The sequence below is a fragment of the Notolepis coatsorum genome (assembly GCF_963971535.1).
Source record: "Notolepis coatsorum genome assembly, chromosome: 16".
Classification (NCBI taxonomy): domain Eukaryota; kingdom Metazoa; phylum Chordata; class Actinopteri; order Aulopiformes; family Paralepididae; genus Notolepis; species Notolepis coatsorum.
Window position 1 is genome coordinate 30,625,007 of NC_140180.1, and position 22,078 is coordinate 30,647,084.

At 47.0% G+C, this 22,078-nt stretch overlaps 1 protein-coding gene across 2 annotated transcripts in view; it reads left to right on the forward strand.

Moving 5' to 3' along the window:
* Window positions 1-22,078, forward strand: part of LOC311242845 (teneurin-3) — a gene marked incomplete at its 3' end in the record, with an annotated part of 138,523 nt that overhangs the window by 47,594 nt on the left and 68,851 nt on the right. For both annotated transcript variants that reach the window (XM_084331897.1, XM_084331898.1), the window contains exons 7-9: window positions 5,819-6,019; window positions 9,121-9,306; window positions 12,669-12,815. In XM_084331897.1, coding sequence (XP_084188023.1) covers window positions 5,819-6,019; window positions 9,121-9,306; window positions 12,669-12,815 — 534 coding nt within the window. The remainder of the gene's footprint in view (window positions 1-5,818; window positions 6,020-9,120; window positions 9,307-12,668; window positions 12,816-22,078) is intronic.

A 22,078-nucleotide genomic window follows, 5' to 3' on the forward strand; every position in this document is an offset into this window, starting at 1 on the left:
GAGTCCATTAATGGAAACACTGTGTAATGGATGGCCTTCAAAATACAGAACCGTTTTTTTAATGTGGTCCGTGTTCTCTTTGCTACAGTGACTGAGTCTGGGGTAAGGCTAATCACTGAGGCAACCTAGCCTGGGGTAAGGCTAATCACTGAGGCAACCTAGTCTGGGGTAAGGCTAATCACTGAGGCAACCTAGTCTGGGGTAAGGCTAATCACTGAGGCAACCTAGCCTGGGGTAAGGCTAATCACTGAGGCAACCTAGCCTGGGGTAAGGCTAATCACTGAGGCAACCTAGTCTGGGGTAAGGCTAATCACTGAGGCAACCTAGTCTGGGGTAAGGCTAATCACTGAGGCAACCTAGCCTGGGGTAAGGCTAATCACTGAGGCAACCTAGCCTGGGGTAAGGCTAATCACTGAGGCAACCTAGTATGGGGTAAGGCTAATCACTGAGGCAACCTAGTCTGGGGTAAGGCTAATCACTGAGGCAACCTTTCTGGTCAGCTTATTGAGCACAGCATAAAAGAGGACACTAGTTACAATTCCCTGATAAAAAAACAAAACATGAAGAAGCTTCTTGCTGATATCAAAGGATCTAAGCTTCCTCAAGAAGAATAGTCTTGACTGAGCCTTCTTGAATACAACCTCAGTGTTCTCTTTCCAGTTTAATTCACTGTCCAGGTAGACACCAAGTTATTTGTAAGACTGGACAACAATCTGCTGACCCTTAATTGCCACAGTGACAACCTCCTCCTTCTTCCTTCTGAAATCAATCATTAACTCTTTGGTCTTCTCAACATTCAATTAAAATAAATTAGCATCACACCAGCTGACAAATGACTTGACCTCTCTTTTGTAGGCCAGGTCATTACCTTGGTTAAGTAGACCCACTAGGACAGTGTCATTTGACACCTGACTACTGTACATCTATACTATAGTCAGCGGTATAGAGTGAGAATAAGTATAAAAACCATATCCTGTGGGACTCCTGTTTTACTTAAGATGCTGTTATCAAGCCTGACAAGCTGAGGTTGAGACGAGAGATAAGCAATAGCTGTGTTGTATAGTTTAAAATATATAAATATATATATATCAATTTGTTTGCTAAAAGGTGTGGTTGGATTGTGTAAAATAAAAAAAAAAGTTATCCTAACAGAGCTGGCAGTGGTTTCAAGGTGGCTGTAAATGCTGTGAAGCATAACAAGCGGTGCACCATCTACTCCCACACTCTTCCTGTATGCAGATTGCAAGGGACAGTCTTTGAATTGTATAAATTAGTTATTGCTGTAAAGCTGAGACTTGTGAATGCAATGAGTCCAATCATATCCATGTGTGATTCTAGTCTCCATAGTAACCCTCTGAATGTGGTTATACAATTTTTTTATTTAAATATGTATTTTACTTGATTGACTGGATATAATTACCTATTGTCAGTGACCATTAGGATTATCACAGCCTCATGAAACTTTACAACCAGAAACTAGAGACCTGGACCATTCACCTGCCTAGGTGAATTGCCAGTGGGACCATTATAAAAATATATATATTAAAGAAAAAACTGCTCATCATCCAATCCCTGACCCCTAACTGGGGTGAAAAAACGATTCTTGCCAAAAATCTCCAGATATCAAAAGATTAGTAGTCACTAAAGTATTGCACCAAAGCTGAGTAAATACCGGATATACTATAAATTCAGAAATTGCTGGAGCAAGTTATTAGACTTATTTTGTCATTATAGGTATAGTATAATGTCCCTAGCCCCTCTACACTCAAAATGTTCTTAATTTGAATGCTGTAGGTGAAATTCAAAACATAATGTTTATCACATATTAATAGACAGAAACGATTGACATGCAGTTTTTAGCTACCCAGCTGACTGGGAGACGGCCCTCAGAGGGTATTTTTACTAAAAGGTGGGAATCACAGCTGGGGAGGGGAGAGGGTCCCAGGGACAACTCGTGCACAGGACCCAGCATGTCTTGCTATACCACTGCTGTTGACCTTGAGCCCTTCCCCCCCAATAGTCCCCTCCCCCAGCCACCCACAAACCCCCAAAAAAGGTCTTAGACTCCAGAGGTTTAAAGCCAAGAGCCAATAACTAAATGACCCTGTATCTCAACAAGATAAACACCCACTTTGTAGGTTTCGTGACGTCTTCAAGGTGAATGTTTACGCTATTCATTCAGTTTTCCTGTAGGACTTTTGGGGGTCAGTTATTGACACAAATTACTAAGCCCTTCATCTTCACGGTGAGAAATATAAAGTTAATAACAGTGACTTTGCCCGGTCTCTGGCTTAGGGGCCCTGTGCCCGGTAGGTAATCCATCCCTGCTCATAATGGTGCTTTATTACGCTGCCGCCACTTAGGAAATATTAACCTCCCAAGTAAGATGATTTTGCGTTTTTCTTTTTTTCTACACATCACAAGGACATGCCCTTCTCCAGCAGTGATGTGCTCACATTCCTCGTTACTCAAGTCAAAGGTTCCTTTATTAATCCCCTTGAGGAAATGCAGGTGTCATAGCAGCGTGGGGGAGGGGAGGTACAGGCAGGAAAGATAATTATAGAAATGGTCATTTGTATTGCTTTAAGTATTACCCTGGGAGTACACTACTCATTATATTACTTCTATTACACCCCTCCCCCCCGCCCACCCAGATTTGCTTCCTTTCTTACATAAGAAATTTGGCACAACATAGGCCACTTTAGCTGTGTGCCTCTCTCAGAGTACACACCTCGAGGGGCTTTCAGACTGGACACTCAAGCCGCCGCAAGCACAGAACTGCGCTGAGCTCGATCGTTGTTTTCAACGAAGGACCCAGCCACGGTCCGCGCTACCTTGAAATCGAACAAGGCGTGGAGCAACGCTTCTGGTTTGAAAGCGCATGAACTGAAAACCAGCAACTTTCTCTCCTGCAGCATGAGAGATTTGGTAACTAGGCTACCACAGGCTTTATCAAAAGCACAGCAGGCTCAAATTGATGAAGGACACTCTTTTCTAAACCATGTGTTGTTGTAGGATAGCAGGTAGTTCAAGAGATTTAAGGGTCTATTTTTCAAAGTGGAAAGTAGTTGCTCGGGGCTCCTCTCTCTTAAGATGATGAAACGGCACCGACTTCCACAGCAACTTTAGGTGGAGAGTCCTACCTGCCTCCATGAAACACATGGCCTAAGTGGAGACGAGTCTGTGCTGTTTCATCCTTTTACATTGTAAGATTCCCGAACTTTGACGTTGGATGTTCTCTTTTTTTGTATCAATTTTTTTTTTTTTTTTATGAAACAAAACATCCAATACTCAATCCAATACTCAATCCTCCTAGACCGCCTGGAAAGTGTCCTTGGCATCACTGGTACCCCCTTGTCCTGGTTCACATCCTACCTCACCAACAGGTGGCAGTATGTTTCCCTCGGGGGCTCCAGGTCAGCTCCAGCACTTGTCAAACAGGGTGTTCCCCAGGGTTCGGTGCTAGGTCCGCTCCTTTTTATGATTTACCTCCTCCCACTCGGTGACATCATAAGGAAACACGGCCTCCACTTCCACTTCTATGCAGACGACACACAGCTCTACCTCCACACCAAACCCTCGGCCCCCCTTCCTCCCCCCTCCCTCACTGCCTGCCTCCAGGACATAAAAATATGGATGACCACCAATTTCCTCCAACTCAATAGTAAGAAAACCGAACTCATAGTTGTAGCCTCCCCAGCCCTCCTCCAAAAGATCGACCACCTTGTTCTCTCCGTGGATGGCTACTCCATCTGCCCCTCCACAGAGGTAAGGAACCTGGGCGTCATACTGGACTCCACCCTCTCATTTCACCCTCACGTCAAGTCTGTCACCAGATCCGCCTTCTTCCACCTCCGAACCATCTCCCGCCTCCGCCCCTCACTCTCCGACACCTCAGCGGAAACACTCATTCACGCCTTCATCACTTCCCGCCTCGACTACTGTAACGGAGTCCTTCTTGGTGCCTCCAAGAAGGTTCTGGATCGTTTACAGTACGTCCAAAACTCTGCTGCGAGGGTCCTCACGCGCACCAAACCCTGGCAGCACATCACCCCCACCCTGCAAAAACTCCACTGGCTCCCCATCAACTATCGAATCCCCTACAAGATCCTCCTCCTCACCTACAAATCCCTGCACGGGTTGGCCCCTTCCTACCTGACCAACCTACTCCACCCCTACACTCCAGCACGAGGCCTCCGATCCTCCAACTCCGACCTCCTCACCATCCCCCGCACCAGGCGTTCCACACTGGGAGACCGAGCTTTCGCTGCAGCAGCCCCCAGACTGTGGAACTCCCTCTCCCCCCTCATCCGAGGCTCTGACACCATCAACCTCTTCAAAACCAAGCTAAAAACCCACCTGTTCACACTTGCCTTCACGCAACACGGCCCCGCTCCCAAGTAGCCCACCCCTGACTCTTTTTAAGCCACAGATTCCGTTGTTTTGTTTTGTTTTGTTGTTTGTTTGTTTGTTAATTTTAACCACTTCATCCAATTGGACAGAACTTGCCTCCTTTTTTTATTTATTTTTATCTCTTATCTTATTTGTTTTTCTTGTTGTTACTATACACAGATCTTTTATGTATTTTATTATATATATTTTTTCAATTTTATTACTTACTTTTATTTTTTTTCCATCCTTTCCTTGTACAGTGTCCTTGAGTCTGAGAAAGGCGCTTCTCTCTTAAAATTCAATCTATTATTATTTTATTATTATATCACAATACAATAATAATAATACATAAAAAGACTTCCCAGGACAATAACTTAACACCACATGTCAAGACAATAACTGAGACAGACTGTACAGTGATCCTACATGGACACTCGCTCGTTCTCTTCCCCCCCCCCGCTCACCCTAGGACCTCAACGTGAGTCACACTCACAATACATTATTCAGTAATCAAAAACAAAAATCAAAACAAAAATGTCCAAACTTATATGCGTTCTTTTAACTTTGCCATTGCAGCCAACCAAATTGCGATATTAGATTCCTTAACCCCTATAACTAGTTGGATGTTCTCATAACGGGCACCTGAGTTTGGTTAGATTACAGACCGACAAAGATGTTCTTGTCATCTTGACAAAATCAAAGTAATGGAGTAACGAGTTGTTTATATTGTAGTAACTGTAATAGCATTACTGAAATTGAGGTAGTAATTCATTCCTCTACTTGTTACTGGGGGAAATAATGTTATTATTACTACTGTTTGGAATGATAGTGAGGTTAAGGAAACTACATAATGAAGCAGAAAGAAAGTCTGTTCACTCCTCCACCATCCTGATAACGGCAACTAACAGGACTAACAAGACCCTGACCCCCTTCTACACGTGCGCCGTACAGCGGTTTCTGCCACAGAGTCCTTAGAGTTACCATGGCAACCGCTCACTGCAGAGATTGTTATTCATTTTGAACTCATTTAAAACTCACATTTCACCTCAAAAGATCACAAGAGATTATAATTGTACTCGACATGAAATAACATCACGTTTAATTATTCTCTCTAAATATGTTTTGTTTCGTAGCACAAGTAGCATAAAGTTTAGTTTTGTGCTCCGTCGTCTCATTACATACAGTGTCTCTGGCAGAACATCACAAATGTTATTTACGGTTTCATGTGACCAGAGTCGGTGCAGCGGTTATCCCTCCCACCCAGATCCCCGTCACAACCTTCTCCTACCTTTTCCAATCTTTGTGTGCAGCGTCACCCCTAACCTGTCTCCTCTCAGGCTGCCCGCTGTCTGAAATGAGAGGTAAGTAAAGTAGACTCTGCCCGCTCCGCTTTAGTTTTATTCTGTATTCCACTGTGCTTCCTCAGTGGACTGTCTGGACCCAGCGTGTTCTGCTCACGGAGCGTGTCACCACAGCGAGTGCCACTGCAACCCGGGCTGGGGAGGCATCACCTGTGAGATCCTGAAGAGCACATGTCCAGAGCAGTGTTCCAGTCGCGGTACCTTCAACACCGAGTCCGGAGCCTGCGTCTGCGAGGCCAACTGGACCGGGCCCGACTGCTCAGTAGGTCAGAAATGTTTTTATTACATTTGTTTTTTTGTTTTTAGTTTTTTCATGACTTAAATGGAGAATAGCAGTTGAGTTAAGAATTCAAATGATGTGTATTGCTTTTGTGGCGCAGGCTAGACAAATCGATATTTGATCAACATGAAGAGTTGCACCACAGGCAATGAGCTTGTCTCAATGAAAAGAGAACAATGTGCTCCCATACAATGTTTATCTGAGCATTTACTTTTATCATTTCATATGTTACACTAACAGGACAATTATATATAATACAAATTATATTTTATTTTATTTATTTAACCTTTATTTACCCAGGAAAGCAAGTAAGAACAAATTCGTATATACAAAAGCAGCCTGACCAAAAAGCAAAGGCCTTTTGAGGGAAGGGGGGGTGGGAGGCTGTAACAAAAACAAGGTTATGTATATGCATACAAGTAAATAAAATACATAATTATAGTAGCAATAGTATACAAGGACAATTACAATAAATAAGGGAGAGACAAGGAAAGAGATATAGGGAAAAAGGGAGAGTGAGAACCAGAGGGAGAGAGAGAATAAAGGGGGAGAAGGAGGGAGGTAGGTGAGGGGGCTTAGGGGGAGGAGAGAAGAGTCTGAGGGATATGCGTGTGATTGGGAGGCAGGTGCAACAGTCGGTTATGAGATGAATCAGATGCCTTCAAAATGTCTATAGCAATTAAATATACATCTCATAGCAATCATTTACTTTCAACAGAAGCACCATGATCACCATGACACATGACATAGTGTAATCCTAAAGATATCCCCCCTAAGAGGCACGCAGGTCCACTGAGGTCCATGCATATTCCAATTTAATCTACAAATCAACAGCTCGTTTACATTGTATATCCATAATCAAATAAGACTATATCAGCTGCAGTTTGCATGTCTGTCATTTGAGATGTGTACATAAGATAACGTGTGCACATAATCTGTGCTGCACACATCAACGGTAGTGCTTCATCATTGAATATGCATATCTCAAATTAGATATTGGACTTGTGTGTATGTGCTAGTTATAATAAAATTGTCATTCCCTAACCAAAGAGAAAGAAAAGCACCATGGGCCTCCAAAAAGCATCCCTTCCAATTAATTCTCATACAGTGCTGAACATCTATGCAACAACCAGACAAAATCCTCTCGTTTCTCGCTACAGAGAAAAGAGTACATTTGCACCCATACAGGCTGCACTGTCCCAGGGTGTAGCAATAGTACAGTACACTTCATAGACTTCAATTCAGCTGCGTTCCCCTTTAAACACGTAGGTGACATCGCAAAGTGACATCCTTTTTTATAGAGTAGCATAAGGTGTATCTCAGAGAAGAGGCAATCTCATATTCCCATCTGCCTAGGAAAGGGGTTCATTTGTTACTTAGCTTTTACATTCAGGCAGCGTTGCCTTTCCACACAGGTAGGCGACACGTTAGTTCAAAGGCTGGCCCCCTCCGCATATGCTATCTACACCTAATTTATATGCCGTTTCTTCACTTAGAATGGGGTCATTCGGTTTATGGTAATCCCGCAACAAAATGCACCGGTGACCGTGTTTGAGTCCAGTAATTATTAGACTTCATAGGATCCCCCTGCGTTTCTGCCAGCGGGTTGGATCGTTAAAGCACATACGTACGTGTTCTTGTACGGCTGAAGCGTAAGAAGTTGCACGCCACATTGTGGGATGACAGATGGGTGTGCAGCTTGCAACCGACCTCGGTCCCTCTCCAGGAAAGAAGTATGATTGTTTGGGGGAACTGGGATCTTTCTTTCATTCTGTTTCCCCGCTCCTCGCTTCATTCTCTTCCAGGATACAATGTTGAAGCGAGGTAATTTTTTATTCCGTTTAAAGCTTTCTAAATCCTGTCACGCGGCGAGACGGCCCACGGCCGTCGATTGAGTGGGATTGAGCGTTGAAGGGCGAGGTTAGCCCTGGTGCGGTTCAAGAACTCCCAGAGTTACCCACCTGGGCGGTCGAGGTTTCTCTCTTAATTATAGCAGTGGATCCTCCTCAATTAAATAAAGTTTAATTAACAAGCGTGTCGGATGAATCGACCGCTTGCACCCCCCTATCCCACTCGAGTCAGGGGCATGTTAAGAGCAGATAAACACTTCTGCACTAATGAAAAATTGATTACATAGATTCTTTGGGAAGGAGCGTCCGTATCCTCCCCCCCCCCCCCTCCACCACGACCACGACTGGGATTGAACGAGTCAACTCCAGAGGTTGGTTAATATTCTGGAGTGTCGTCTAAACTTAATCAGACCCAGTCCATGGTGTCTCGGTGGAAGAAAACCTCCATTGAGATGGAAGCAGCCCTTTCAGACGTGCGAGAGGAGCGTGGCTGGGAAAACACGACACATTTGGGAGAGAGAGAGATGGGGAGGATGTCCCTGGGCCGTATTTGAACCCAGGACGTTGCGATTACAATGCAAGTGCATTTACATTGTGTGCCACTGGTGGCAAATCCGTCTTATCGGTCCAAGTAAATGAATGTTCATTCTTGCCAAAGAATAGAATTTTAGCTTGTTGTTGTTGAATAAACAAAACAAAAGGACTGATCTGCCTCATACACGTGTTCTAACAATTTCCAGGTATGCAAATGAATAACACAAGACGAGTGTCGTTTTTAGTGTAGAGAGTAGTACAAGGTGGTCTTTGAATGTTAATGTCCAGCTCAATAAAGATTTGTTTTGTGCAAATGTCTTTATTTATCATTCAAATGTGAATATCTGAAACCTGAGATAATCTTTCTTCTAATTTAGTTTTTATTAAAATGGAGCCAAATCATTTTCATAGCTAGTCATAAGTACAGCGGTGTATTGTTGTCGAATCAAAATGTCCATGCTCACTCGGTGTCCTCGCGTCACCTTTTGTTTTTACAGAGTAAACGTTTCGGTTTCTCTCTCGAGAACCTCTCCACCCGTGGGGGAAATATTAGCAGAGCATCAGAAGCGTTTATCCGGTTAGCGGAAGAGGCACAGTGTACACAGCGCGAATCAAAAGATAGGATCGGGGATCTCGGCTGCCCACATGTGATGGCTTGTTCCCTGTGACAGAGGTGTGTGTGGTGGCTTGTTCCTTGTGACAGAGGTGTGTGTGGTAGACTGCGGCCCTCACGGCACCTGCATCAGGGGGAGCTGTCACTGCGAGGAGGGATGGGCGGGACCGGAGTGCGAGCAGAGGGACTGTCATCCGCGCTGCGCGGACCACGGCGTCTGCAGAGAGGGCAAATGTGACTGTCACCAAGGCTGGACCGGAGAGCACTGCACCATCGGTGAGCCGCGCTGCCCCAATGACATGAAAATGAAACCATATTTTTTTCAAAAAAAAAGAAAAGAAAGAATGAAAAGAATTTTTTTCTTTTGGGACAATATATATTTGTTCATGTTTTTCTCTCTTCTCATAACACCTATGCCATCTCTCTCTCTCTCTCTTCCTCTCTTTTTTTTTCTTTTTTTCTCATCTTCCCATTTTCGAGAGTTCTGCATTAGTGAGTCAAGGGCAGGTATTTAGGGAACAGAACTGCCCGGAATATAATATTTTCCAAAAAAAACGCCGGCGAGGCTACACGAGGGCACATTAGCGGGGGATAACGAGTTCTGTGATGTCGGTGTTCCGCGCGACCTTTGACCACCGTCACTTCCTCAACACTTTGACCCCCGCCGGCGGCGCGGTACTTAAACCCTTGACACGCCGCATCGAGCACAGGTAGCTCTCTCCCTCCAGTGGTCCCCTTGACCACTCGATGACGACAGCTTCCCACCTGAAACAAAAGACTCGGCTCTCCACACACTCTTGAACCCTAATTAGTATTTACAGTTTCATCTTGTCAGCAGACCCCTCACCCCCTCCCCCGACCAGCGGATAAATCCTGCTCTCAGGGTCGAGTGGTTGCAGTGGAAGGGGGGGGGGGGGGGGGGGGATTGGACAGGGTCACATTCCTGGTTTTATTAATCTTCTCAGTATCGGCGCCGAGCCATCTCCTTTCACTCTTCCTGTTGAAGACCCCCATCAGGAGACTAATTCCTTGCCGCGGTGCACGGAGGATGAATAGGCAGCACTTTACCTATTCTTGCTGAGAACCGGGAGCTTATTCCGTCTTTCAGGCCCTGAATAACTGCCATTTGCACAAAGCGCCTTTAATCACATTACATGGCCCGGCGTCTGAATGGAAGACTTCTCTGGCCGCTCTATTGTCGGGACGCATCTAGATCCTGTTTTTATATGCAAGGCTTGAAAGCCTGATTCCCGTCACGCTTCTCGACATTCCAGTTTACTATCGAGGTGTTTTTATTTCATTCAATTTAAAAAAAAAATTGTGTGTGTGTGCCATGAGTTCATTTTCACGCTCTCGTTGAAATCAGCCAAGTGTACATGATGGCCAGTTGGGAATAGGATGTACAGTTTGCCGCTGTGTTCATATCCCAATGACCAAGTTCCAAGTTCCTTTTATTGCCACACGGCCAGTCTCCTGAACACCAGACGGTAAATGTTATGTCGCAGTTGTCAATAATTGTGTTATGTCGCAGTTCATTGCTCTTTGAAATCATCAGGGAAAACTGTAATGTTAATGTTAACATCGCCGCACCTCCTTAAAATACACACACACACGAAGGAGAGTTGAGAGTTGTTTTTGGGAAATTCAGGCTGGTTTGTATTGGGTGACGTATCAAAATAGAGCTACCGGTATAAAGAAAATAGGCTTGTTGTAAGGGGCTCCTACTGATAAGGGTTGTGCTTTGACCACAGAAGCGCTCATAATCCCAACTAATTATCGCTAGTGTGATTAACCTTGTCACTCTGCCTTTGTCAAACCCTGAATTCCATCAGTATTCCTATGGGTAATTCCAACAGTAAAGCGACCCTGCTATGTATACCTCCCTTTCTCCCCCTCCTCTTTGTCTCTCTACACCTATATCTCCTGCTTACATCCAGCCTCTCTTGTACTTTGTGTCTGTCTGTCTCTCCGTCTGCCCGCCTGTCTGTCTGTCTCTCTTTCTCTAACTCTCCCCTCAAGCCCTGGATTCAAGAGTCTCAGGTAAAGTATTTTCTGCTTTTCACTTTAAGTCTGAACCCAAATCCTTTCCGTGCCGAACCCGAACATCTGCAATTATTACACATGTCGAAAACTCAAGCCCTTTGCTCAGATGGGGATAGTGGATATGTTAAGCAAGCGGCGATGGAAGCATGCACACCCAGGCTGCTTTATGACACCGGGCGCCGGGACAAATGGACTCCGGTGACTAGATAGTAAATAGAGTCTGCTCATCGCTGAAACGGTCCCATATGGTGTCTTATTCTCGCGGCAGATCAGGGCTGATGACTGAGGCTGAGGAAGATCCACACGGATCGAAACGTTGATCTGTGTTGAAAATAAACACCTTTTTACAGGGAGCTTTCCAGCGGTGGGTTGAGCTCCATTTATTATTTATACATCCACGGCACGGTAGCAAATATTTCCCCTTTCTATCAGCATGTTAAGTCACAACACGACAGACGGTGCTATTCTCCGGCACCGCAATGTTGTTATTTACATACAGAGTAACTAGACATTTAAGTCGACTTATTTCAAAAGGCTTAATGTGACAGAGATGTTCTTAAACTGCATAATTTCTCTTACACTATGGAATTCTAGCAGCAAACCTTCTTTCTAGATAACCCATTCAGGTGACGTCTGCACTATGTCGAGAACCATAATAACCTACAATCAGCAAATGTGTTTCAGTCTTACAGTAGCTCTCTGCCACAGAGATAAGTAATTCTCTGAATGTTTCCCTTTCCTCAATTGTAATAGGAGCAGTCAAGATAGGATATAAAGGTAAATTCAATGACTACATCCCTTAAGGGAGATTTGTCATAAACAATCCCTCCCCGCTCTCTCTGTTTCTCCAAGCACGGTGTGCACTCGTGTTATATGTCCTGGTCTTATCATAACGTTTCTCCTGTGATCCCCGCTTCCCCGATACGTCCTCTCATTCCCTGTCCGTCCAACACCACACCCCGCGGTCTCCCTCTCCCACCTGCCGTAAAAGTCTTGTGTCTGCCAGATTAACTGCCGAACTGATGTGGTTAGGTATGTCTCTGCTCCCCCCTCTTTCCCATACCCTCAGTAAAAGGAATGTAATCTGGCAGAAAGTACTCTGGATGGACCCCCCACCCCATAGACTCTTACTTGGCTCTCCTTAATTCTGCTGTAACTTCACATGAGTAACTCACACATGTTTGTTTATGCTGGATTTGGGGACGTTCATATCTTGGTTTGTCGATCCTCCCTAGTTGCGCAGCACTGTTTCTAAAAAGAAAAGAGCAGTGAATAATACATTAGTGGGTCTCTTCTCCTCTTGGATTCTCTGTGCGTCTCTGCCAGCGGCTGCAGAGGCTGGGAACATTACTCTTGGCTCATGTGAAACTACAGGTTCTCCACATCCCCTCCCCCCCACCCCAACCCCATCCCCGGGTCCTGTCAGAGGTGTATTGTATGTTCACCCCAATACTGTCTTATTCATGTTGCCACCCTGTCCAGTTTGAATGACCGGGTCTTGTCGACCCCCCTCCCCCCCCCCCCCCCCCCCCACACACACTGTATGCTGACCCTCGGTTTACCTGGGTGTCTGACTGACGTCATGTGTTCCACAGACGGCTGCCCCGGTTTGTGCAACAACAACGGGAGGTGCATCCTGGATCAGAACGTGTGGCACTGCATCTGCCAGTCGGGGTGGAGAGGGCTGGGCTGTGACGTCGCCACGGAAACCCTCTGCTCGGACGGCAAGGATAACGAGGGAGGTGAGGAGAAAATGCCACGTCAAACCCCCTTTCTTCGTGAAACAGTTGGAATGATGCGGATGTCGCACAGTATACAGAACTAGTACGTCATCGCCCAGACAACCCTTGTCTGAATTCAGCCCATGAATCACTACTGTAGCTGCGGATTCTGCCAACTCTGGAATTCTTTTGTAATTCAGGGTCTGGTCCTGCTGCCCTGATTAGTGCAACCTCCAACAAACCAATCAGTGTCTGTCACACTAGGCAGAGTCTACTTATACCTATAATAATAGCACCTGCATTTTTAAATAGTTGCACGTAGACCTTTTGCCGTTTGTCGCACGATGAGTAGGTTTTTCTTGCATGAACAGAAGGTGTTATTTGAACAGAACATTGGCAACATGTAGCTTGGCTAGCTAGATATGCCAGCTAATGCAACGACACTCGCCCAAGGCCAACCCTAGCCTAGTTATACTGTAAATTATACTGTAAAGTTGTGATTTACTCATTACTAACATAAAAGCGATTGCACCACAGAGATAAGTTACAACGTAACTTTAAGTAACTAAATAGTTACACATGTCCTATAGGGCTGAGCCCAAATGTTCGAACGTTCATTATGTAGGCATTCGAATTCTAAATCAACATTCGTTTTTTTTTTTCTTTTATATATATATATATATATATATATATATATATATATATATATATATTTTTTTTTATGTGTCTATTCATTCTGTTTACACCAATGGGGGTTTTATTCACAGTTGCAGATACAGATTAGGCTACACTAATATTATAGTATTAAAACTGATGAGTTATATTCATTAAAGAAAGTTGATTTATAAAATAAAAATACTAATTTAATCAGATTAATCACTTTATTGAAATTGAGGATTTAGTTTGATGATATTTATAAAAGAAATTAAAAAATAGTTACCGGGTACATATATATATATTTTTTTATTATTTGATTATTATTAAAAACGAAGGTTTGAACGCCTGTTCGAAAAACCCTGACTAAGTTCGAAGCCCAAAAACAGGCTCACTAATAGTTAAACTGCAGTTCTTCTGCCACACAGCATTTCTTTAATTCTGTGCATGCCATTTTGCAACATGGCAATCCAATAGAGAAGTAATTTATTGATATGATCTTTCAATGTTGACCTAGCTTACTAACAATGCGCTGATGATGCCAAGTGTCTCGTGCCAGCCAGAAAGTTAAGGCGCACAGTAACCATCGTGCTGGAACTATATCTTTGATCGATGATTGGCCACTCGGTTTAGTAACAACCTTACGTCCAAACTAGTTATGCCTTACAGTAATCGTGGTGCAGTAAATTTCAGTAGCTGATTTAGTTCCAAACTAACTAGTAGTTAAGCCTCTGGTGTCAACCCTAACCCCACCCTAACTTAGGAGATAACTTACACCTAGCTGGTGCAGCCCAGTGCTGGTCCTTTTAAAACCACCCCACTCTGAAGTCGGCCAGACTGGAAGCACTTTCAGACTGAATAATGAAGTGAAGCGAAATGAGTGTCAGGCGAACACAACCCCAAACCCAGCGGATTAGGAAGGAATTACTTAGTGTAATTGACATGTCCAGAGCTTCATCAGAATCAGAAAGGTTTTACTGGGCGAGCACAATAACTGCACCGGAATATGTCTTGGTGACTGTAACTGAGGGGTACAATTCCCTGACTGTATTGTTAGATATGATATTTAATACCACTACCTCATGTACTTTAACTTCTGGCCACCCAGTACAAGATATAAGTATGATGAACACTTTCCCACCTGATGAAACGAATCCACACAAATGTACCAAATCGAAGGTTTAATACAGCAAAGGGTGTATACAACGATCACTTAATTACATTTATGATTTGAAATATGAAATATGCACTTTTATGGCAAATGAGTATTCGTAGGTAAATCAACATTGAATGTCCAATCTCTGGTTACGCAGGGAGTAAGTATACAACCTGGAATATTTAGGAAACGATAGCGATGGTACTTAAATGATTATAGCTGGATACACTAAGGGGGGGGGGGGGGGGTCCCGCTGGTTGTAAGACAGTAGGAGGGGGGGGTTAGAGAAGCCGCTGGCGGTATCCCATCTGGCCGACGGTGTCTTGGGAGAATCCAAAGTCTTGGACACGGTGCCCACAGAACCTCGGACCGCAGACGAATACAGCTGGACCCTCTGTGGACGGTAGCTGCCGGTCCACAACGGAGAGACGTGAGGCGACCTCAATGGTGTAGAGCGCCGTCTCACCTAGAGTCCTCTCCGGGGGGTAGTTCCAACACTCCGCAGTGTTGGCCTTTATCCATGGAATAATCAAAGCACACAAAGCATAATCCAAGCCGTGGAAGGCTCGCCGTCGTCCGGGTAGAGTAATCCAATATACAGGTCCAGTCGCTCTTGGCCCGGAGCTCCTCGGATGCAATCACCACTAGGGGTCTGACCAGCCTGGTTAAGCGTCCAGATAACGTCAGGAACGATGGGGGTACTGATAACTTTAGAACTCTAACCGAACGATGCACCATACATAAATAGACTATTATTAGCTTAATAGAATACGTCCAACTCGACGGTATAGTGCCAAAATATGACTATTCAACTATTAATCTACACGATATCTCAATGCCTATTCTGGGCCAAGTAGGCCTTACTACACCACACGTGCGTCGTGGGGAGGCTTTGCGTCTGTCACTCTGTTGGAGGGTAAAGAACTGGACTAAAGAGAAAGCTCTACTTTACTTGCGCCATATATATATGCGCTATGAACAAATAGTACCATTCGTATTTCGCCCGACATATTCCTGCGCGGAACCGGGGCTTGCCACGACATGTTAGGCGGCACGATTGAACTTGGACCTAGGGGTATGGCAACCTGGCGCCAGGTTCTCGTCCAATGGTAGAATGAAACTATTATGGGCTGTTTAGTAGACTAAAGGGATATTCAATGCATATTGTACAAGGAATATACAGGGGATATCAAACGATATACGAATACAATTAAATATATATAAATAAATATACATATTCGGTTTAATCTGATCCTTCACAACAGCCGCCCCCTAATTAGTCCCACCTAATTAGCTAAGCAGAGACAGATTAACCGCACTGTCTACTACTCAAGGTCCGCTGTAAGGGTCAGTCAACTCACAAAGTCATAGGGTCATGGTCATCATCGATAGTATCTGGGAGTCGGGGCAGTTCTATGAGCCTCGCCACGGGACGTGTGTAGGTGCGCCCTTGGACGAGTACTTCAGCTGCTCGGACCTTGCCATCGGCACCGGTGATCACTTTGCTTACGCGGCCAGCCGGCCACATAGCTCTGGGTAGTGACTGGTCAATAATCATGACGACTGTTCCTTCTGTCAAATTGTCTCTCTCTTTTACCCACTTCTGGCGGGTCTGTAGAGACGGTAGGTAGTGAAGTAGGAAGCTGCTCCAAAACTTGTCAGCTAGTACTTGGCTGTACCTCCACATTCTTCGGCCGTTCGCTTCTTCAGGCCTGTACATTGTCTGGGGTAGCGCGGGGTCCAGCGGCCCCATTAGGAGTGTGTTGGGGGTGACTGGGTCGACATCTGCTACATCACTGGAGACGTAACCGAGGGGCTTTGAGTTCAATACTCCCTCGATCTCCGTGAGGACTGTCATTAGGACTTCCTCCGCCACAGTCTGGGCTCCGAGTACGGCGTACAGGGCTGTCTTTATAGAACGTACTTCTCGTTCCCAGGTTCCACCGAAGTGGGGTGCGTTCGGGGGATTAAACTGGAAGTCAATCTGGGCTGGAGCGAGGTGGGTCTTAAGTTCTGGGCCCATAGCTTGGAAGCTCTCTCTCAGCTCTCTTTCTCCGCCCTTGAAGTTGGTCCCGTGATCAGACAACAATGCGGACGGTCTTCCTTTCCGTGATGTGAATCTCCGGGAGGCCATAAGGAATGAGTCTGTGCTTATGGTCGGAAGGAGCTCGATATGTATCGCTCTGGTGGTCATGCATTTGAATACAATACCCCACCGCTTCTCGGTGCCTCTTCCTCTCTTTATATACAACGGGCCAAAGCAGTCCATGCCTGTGGAGTGGAATGGCTTGTCGCCGATTCGGAGGCGACAGGGGGGTAAGTCAGCCATCCGTGGTATGCTGGGCTGCGCGCGCCACTTACGGCAGTCTAGACAGGTTCGCTGGAAGCGCCGTACTGCTTCTCTCCCTTGCAATATCCAATAACGACGTCTGATCTCTGAACGACGAAGACTCTCTCTGCTCCTGCGTGGTGTACATCCTCGTCGTATTTCTTTATGATCAGCTCTGTGACCTTGTGTCGGCTGTTCAAGACGATCGGGTACTTAATGTCATCTGGTAGATCGGGGGCTCTCCGCAGGCGACCACCCACTCTGATGAGATTATGGGCGTCACTCTCTGGTGCCAGGTGAATCAATCTGCTGTCTGATGGGACGGGGTTTCCTCCCTGTAGACAGTCTAGCTCATCGGGGAACGAGTCTCTCTGGGCTCGTTGTAGTAGAAGAAGTTCTGCTTCTTCGTAGTCAGCTGCTGACATGTCAGTGGTGGACTGAATCTCTGGGTGGTGCCGCAGGAATGTTCTTTGCTGCGCACTCTCTAGGGTAATGCAGTCATCTATGTTGGGGTCTGTGGAGACGACAGTGCTCAGTCCACAGAACATAGGTTTCTTGTTCTCAGCCTCCTCGTTACTTGCTTCCCTCGGGGTGGGCGTAGGCCAATCTCCTTCCGGGAGCTTGAGGAATGCTGGTCCGTCACTGTAGATGTTGCGACGGGTTAGGTCATCCAGAGACATTCCCCGGGTGATGACGTCAGCTGGGTTGTGTTTGTAGTGGAGCGAGTCTGTTTTGAAGCGCCAGACTAGTCCTAGTGTCATTTCTTGGGCTTCTCCTGGGATTGTCGCCATCCAGGTCTCGCTGCTGGCAGCCTTGTCCGCGGGGGAGAGGCTGCGCAATACGTGCGGGTCACTGCTGGCCCACTGCCTGATATCAAAGCCGCCTTTGATCAGGGAGGCGCGTAACTTGATTAGGAGAGCCTCGGCTTCTTCTTGAGTCGAGACGCTTTGTAAACAGTTGTCCACGTAGAAACTGTTCTTCACACTGTGTTGGACCTCTTCATCTGCTGCTGGGTCCTCTGTGACGTGTTTCTGTAGTGCAAATGTAGCACAGCACGGGCTGCATGTGGTTCCGAAGGGGAGTACTTCCCACTGGTAGATGGATGGGTTCTCATCTCCGATCTTCTCTCTCCATAGGAACCGTAGCAGAGGCTTGTCCTCCTCTACTAGTCTCACCGGCAAGAACATCCCTTTGATATCCCCGCTTATAGCCACCTTGTCCTGGCGGAAGCGCAGTAGCACGCCTAGTAGGGAGGGGCCGAGTGTGGGGCCGGGCAAGAGCTCTTTATTCAGATTTTGGGATCCGATCTGGTAGCTGCAGTTAAACACAATGCGATCCTTGCCGTTGTGATGGACCTTGTGATGCGGCACGTACCATGATTCGGTCGTCTGATCGGCCTCTTTAATGTCAATCTTTGTTACGTGTCCCGCTGTGATTAGCTTCTCAATCTCAGCTCGGTACACACTCTCTTGAGCGGGGTCTTTGGCTAGGCGCCGCTCTGTGTTCGGTAGATAGCGCTCCGTGGCGTCTTTCTTTGCGTGAAAGGTGGGCATTCCCTCTCGCCTCAGGAGTGGAGTTGCGTATCTCATCACTCCGCCGACTGTGACTCTCTTTGTCCCCTGCTCGAGTAGGTTGATGGCGTAAATGTCTTCTTTAGAGCGAATATCTTTCTTTTCGTTCTTAAAGGGCATTGTCTCTAGGGTCCATAGCCTCTCGACATGCTGCAGGAGAGTGGTGTCTTCTTCTGTCGTTCTGGAGTGGAAGCAGCTAGTGGCTGCTGTTCGGTTGAGAGATTTAGCGAGGGGGCCTTGTAGGGTCCACCCTAGGCGGGTCTCGACTGCTGCAGGACAGCCTCGGGGGCCTGTATGGACCCGGTCAATCGGGACTATGAGTTCTGCATGGTCGGAGCCTATCAACAGGGTCGGGGTAGCGCCGTCTATGAGCGGGATAGGTAATTGGCGCAGGTGCACATATTTATCCATCAACTTGGTGACAGGGTAGGTGTACTGCGATAGTCCTATTTCTTGGCTGGTGAAAGCATTTGTAATCTTGTACCGTCGCTCTGGCTGCCCGTTGGCTGCGATGGTGAAGGAGACATTCTCGCCCTTTATCGTCTTTAAATCTCTTCTTATTGTCCGAATCGTCATTTCGTTCTTGCTCCCCCGCAGTCCCAACTGGGTCGCAGCGGAGGCGAGCAGAAGGGTCTTCTCTGACCCGTCATCAAGGACGGCGTAAGTGTCCATGACTTTATCTTGGTAGCTCAATGTCACACGGACTACCTTTAAGAGCACTTGGGCTCCGCTGCTGCTGGCGGGGTCAATGTACATGACACTTGCCTTGGTGCCGCTCCGTGGTGCAGGTATAGGCCGTCTTCCGTTGCTTTCGTGCAGTATATCTAGATGGGCTCCATCGCACCGGCTGCACCTTTTCTTTAGGCGGCATTCGGCTGCCATGTGGGGCAGCGCACATCGATAACAGCGCCGGTTGGACTTTATCCATTGACTCACTTCTTCTGCATTCATCTTTGTGAATAGGTCACATTGTGACAGCCAGTGTTCTTTCTCACAGTAGGGACACGCTATCTTCCACTTCTCTTTTCTCGAGGGGGTGCTGTGACTCTTACTGCTCGGTACTGACTCGGATTGGTGCATGACAGTCACCGATCTTCTTCCATCATTTATTCTCCTGGGTCCCTCTCTGGAGCTTGGCGTGCTCCGCCCGAAGGTGTCCAGTCGTAAGCTGCTGACTTCTCTCGCCAGGAAGTCGGCTAGATCAAGGAGGGATGGCTCGGGGCCGTTGGGGTCTCGGTAATCCCTCTGCCGCCTAAAGCGCTCCTGTCTTGCGGGTGGCAGCTTCTCCAAAATCCTCTCGACGTTAGAGTTGGCGTATAGCTCATGCATGCCCTTCTCCCGTTGCGCTCCCAGCATCCCTACCAGGGACTGCACTTTGATTGACAGGTCGTCTAGTGAGCGATTGTCTGTGGCTGGGGGTAGGCGGTCAATATGCCTTATCTCCTGGATTACGTAATCCCATATACGTCCATATCTCTGATCCAGCGCTGCAAGGGCCGCTGTGTATGGGGTCGAAGAGGTAGCATAGGCTAGCGCTATATTGTGCGCTCGCGGTACTTTCAGGTGCTTCAGTAATATTGCATACTTGTGGCGTTCATCAGCGACATCCACCATCATTGTCTCTAAGCACATCCGGAGCTCCGTGTACTGTGCTCGACTCTCATAGGCGAAGTCTGGGAATGACGGTGTGGCATTGTATGACGCCGTGGATGGCTGATACATCGGCGAGCGTTGGGGGAGAGACCTCCTGGGCGAGTCCCCTCTTGCGCCTCGCTGTGGGCTGGTACTGGCAGGGTACCATGGCCCGCTGGTCCAGGTGCTGTTCCTCGGGGCTGGTCGTGCGTCGTGCTCACCCGTGAATAGAGTCGGGGGTCTGTAGCGCAGCGCCGCGGGGGTATAGCCTGGACTGTATGGGACCTCCTGGTCCGGTGGAGTACTGTGCTGTCGTCGGGCTTGGTTCTCCTCCTCTCCCTCTTCTTCCTCTATCAGATCTTCCAGATCCTGTAATCGTTTATTTAGCTTCTCCGCAGTGTATGCCGCTCCTTCCTTGTAGCTGGGTCTCGCTTGGACCGGTCTGTGAAGGGGGTCTGCGGGGGGTATAGGCTCGGTCTGTTGGTCAAGTTCAGGGTCGCTTGCTCGTTGTGGTGACGCTGCCCTTGACTGTTGTCTCGACGAGTTCCTTGAACCCCTGGTGGAGGGAGAGGGTGTTGCCTTGCGGATCAGCTGCTCCATTAGCTGCGCTTGTAGCTTGTCGCGCTCGGCTTGTATTCTGTCGCGCTCGGCTTCGCGCTGGATGAGAGCGAGTTCGCGCTCTGCGTCTCTTTGGGCACCGGCAGCGGCACGCTGGGTGTCTGCTCGGTCTCTTGCCATATTCTCTTCCATCTGAAGGCGTCTCATCTCCAGGCGTATGCGCTCTTCTTCGCTCCGTTGTTGCGCTTGGAGTTGTTCGCGCTCGCTAAGCGTCTGTGCTTGGAGTTGTTCGCGCTCGCTAAGCGTCTGTGCTTGGAGACGATCGCGTTCGGTAGAGGCTGTCAGGCTGACGAGGAACGCCTGTTGTAGTATCCTCTCCGCTTCGTTGGGGGAAGGCGGTAGTGGAGGTGAGCCGCTCCTGCGTGAGCCGCTCCTGGGGGTACTCGTTGGGGAGTCCTGGAGCTCTAGTTCCTCGGCGCTCTCCTCCTCTTCTTCCGTGCAGAGTTCTCTCTCTGTAGGGTTGTCTTCCTCCCGGGGCTGGTCGGGGACTACTTCTTGAGTAGTGGCGGGGGGTAAAGGCATGTCAATTCCCTCCTGGTCCCCACCGTGAGCTTGGTCAGTTACATTAGGACCTACTAGGGCCTCTGTGGTCGGGGAAACCTGGTCGTTAAGGTCAGACATAATTTTACTTTCTACTTTTACCGCGTTTACCGTTTGTCGAAGGCTAGGTAGTTGACTGACAGTGTAAGCCTCTAAGTACTGAGGTGTTTGTCGTCTGCGCCGCGGGCGTTCTAGGTTAGGAGGATCGTTTCGTGGAGTGTTCATCATAGGCCATTTCGATATTAATAACACTATATTAATATTACACTAGTTACCATCCGGCTCGAAGGACCAATTGTAACTGAGGGGTACAATTCCCTGACTGTATTGTTAGATATGATATTTAATACCACTACCTCATGTACTTTAACTTCTGGCCACCCAGTACAAGATATAAGTATGATGAACACTTTCCCACCTGATGAAACGAATCCACACAAATGTACCAAATCGAAGGTTTAATACAGCAAAGGGTGTATACAACGATCACTTAATTACATTTATGATTTGAAATATGAAATATGCACTTTTATGGCAAATGAGTATTCGTAGGTAAATCAACATTGAATGTCCAATCTCTGGTTACGCAGGGAGTAAGTATACAACCTGGAATATTTAGGAAACGATAGCGATGGTACTTAAATGATTATAGCTGGATACACTAAGGGGGGGGGGGGGTCCAGCTGGTTGTAAGACAGTAGGAGGGGGGGGGTTAGAGAAGCCGCTGGCGGTATCCCATCTGGCCGACGGTGTCTTGGGAGAATCCAAAGTCTTGGACACGGTG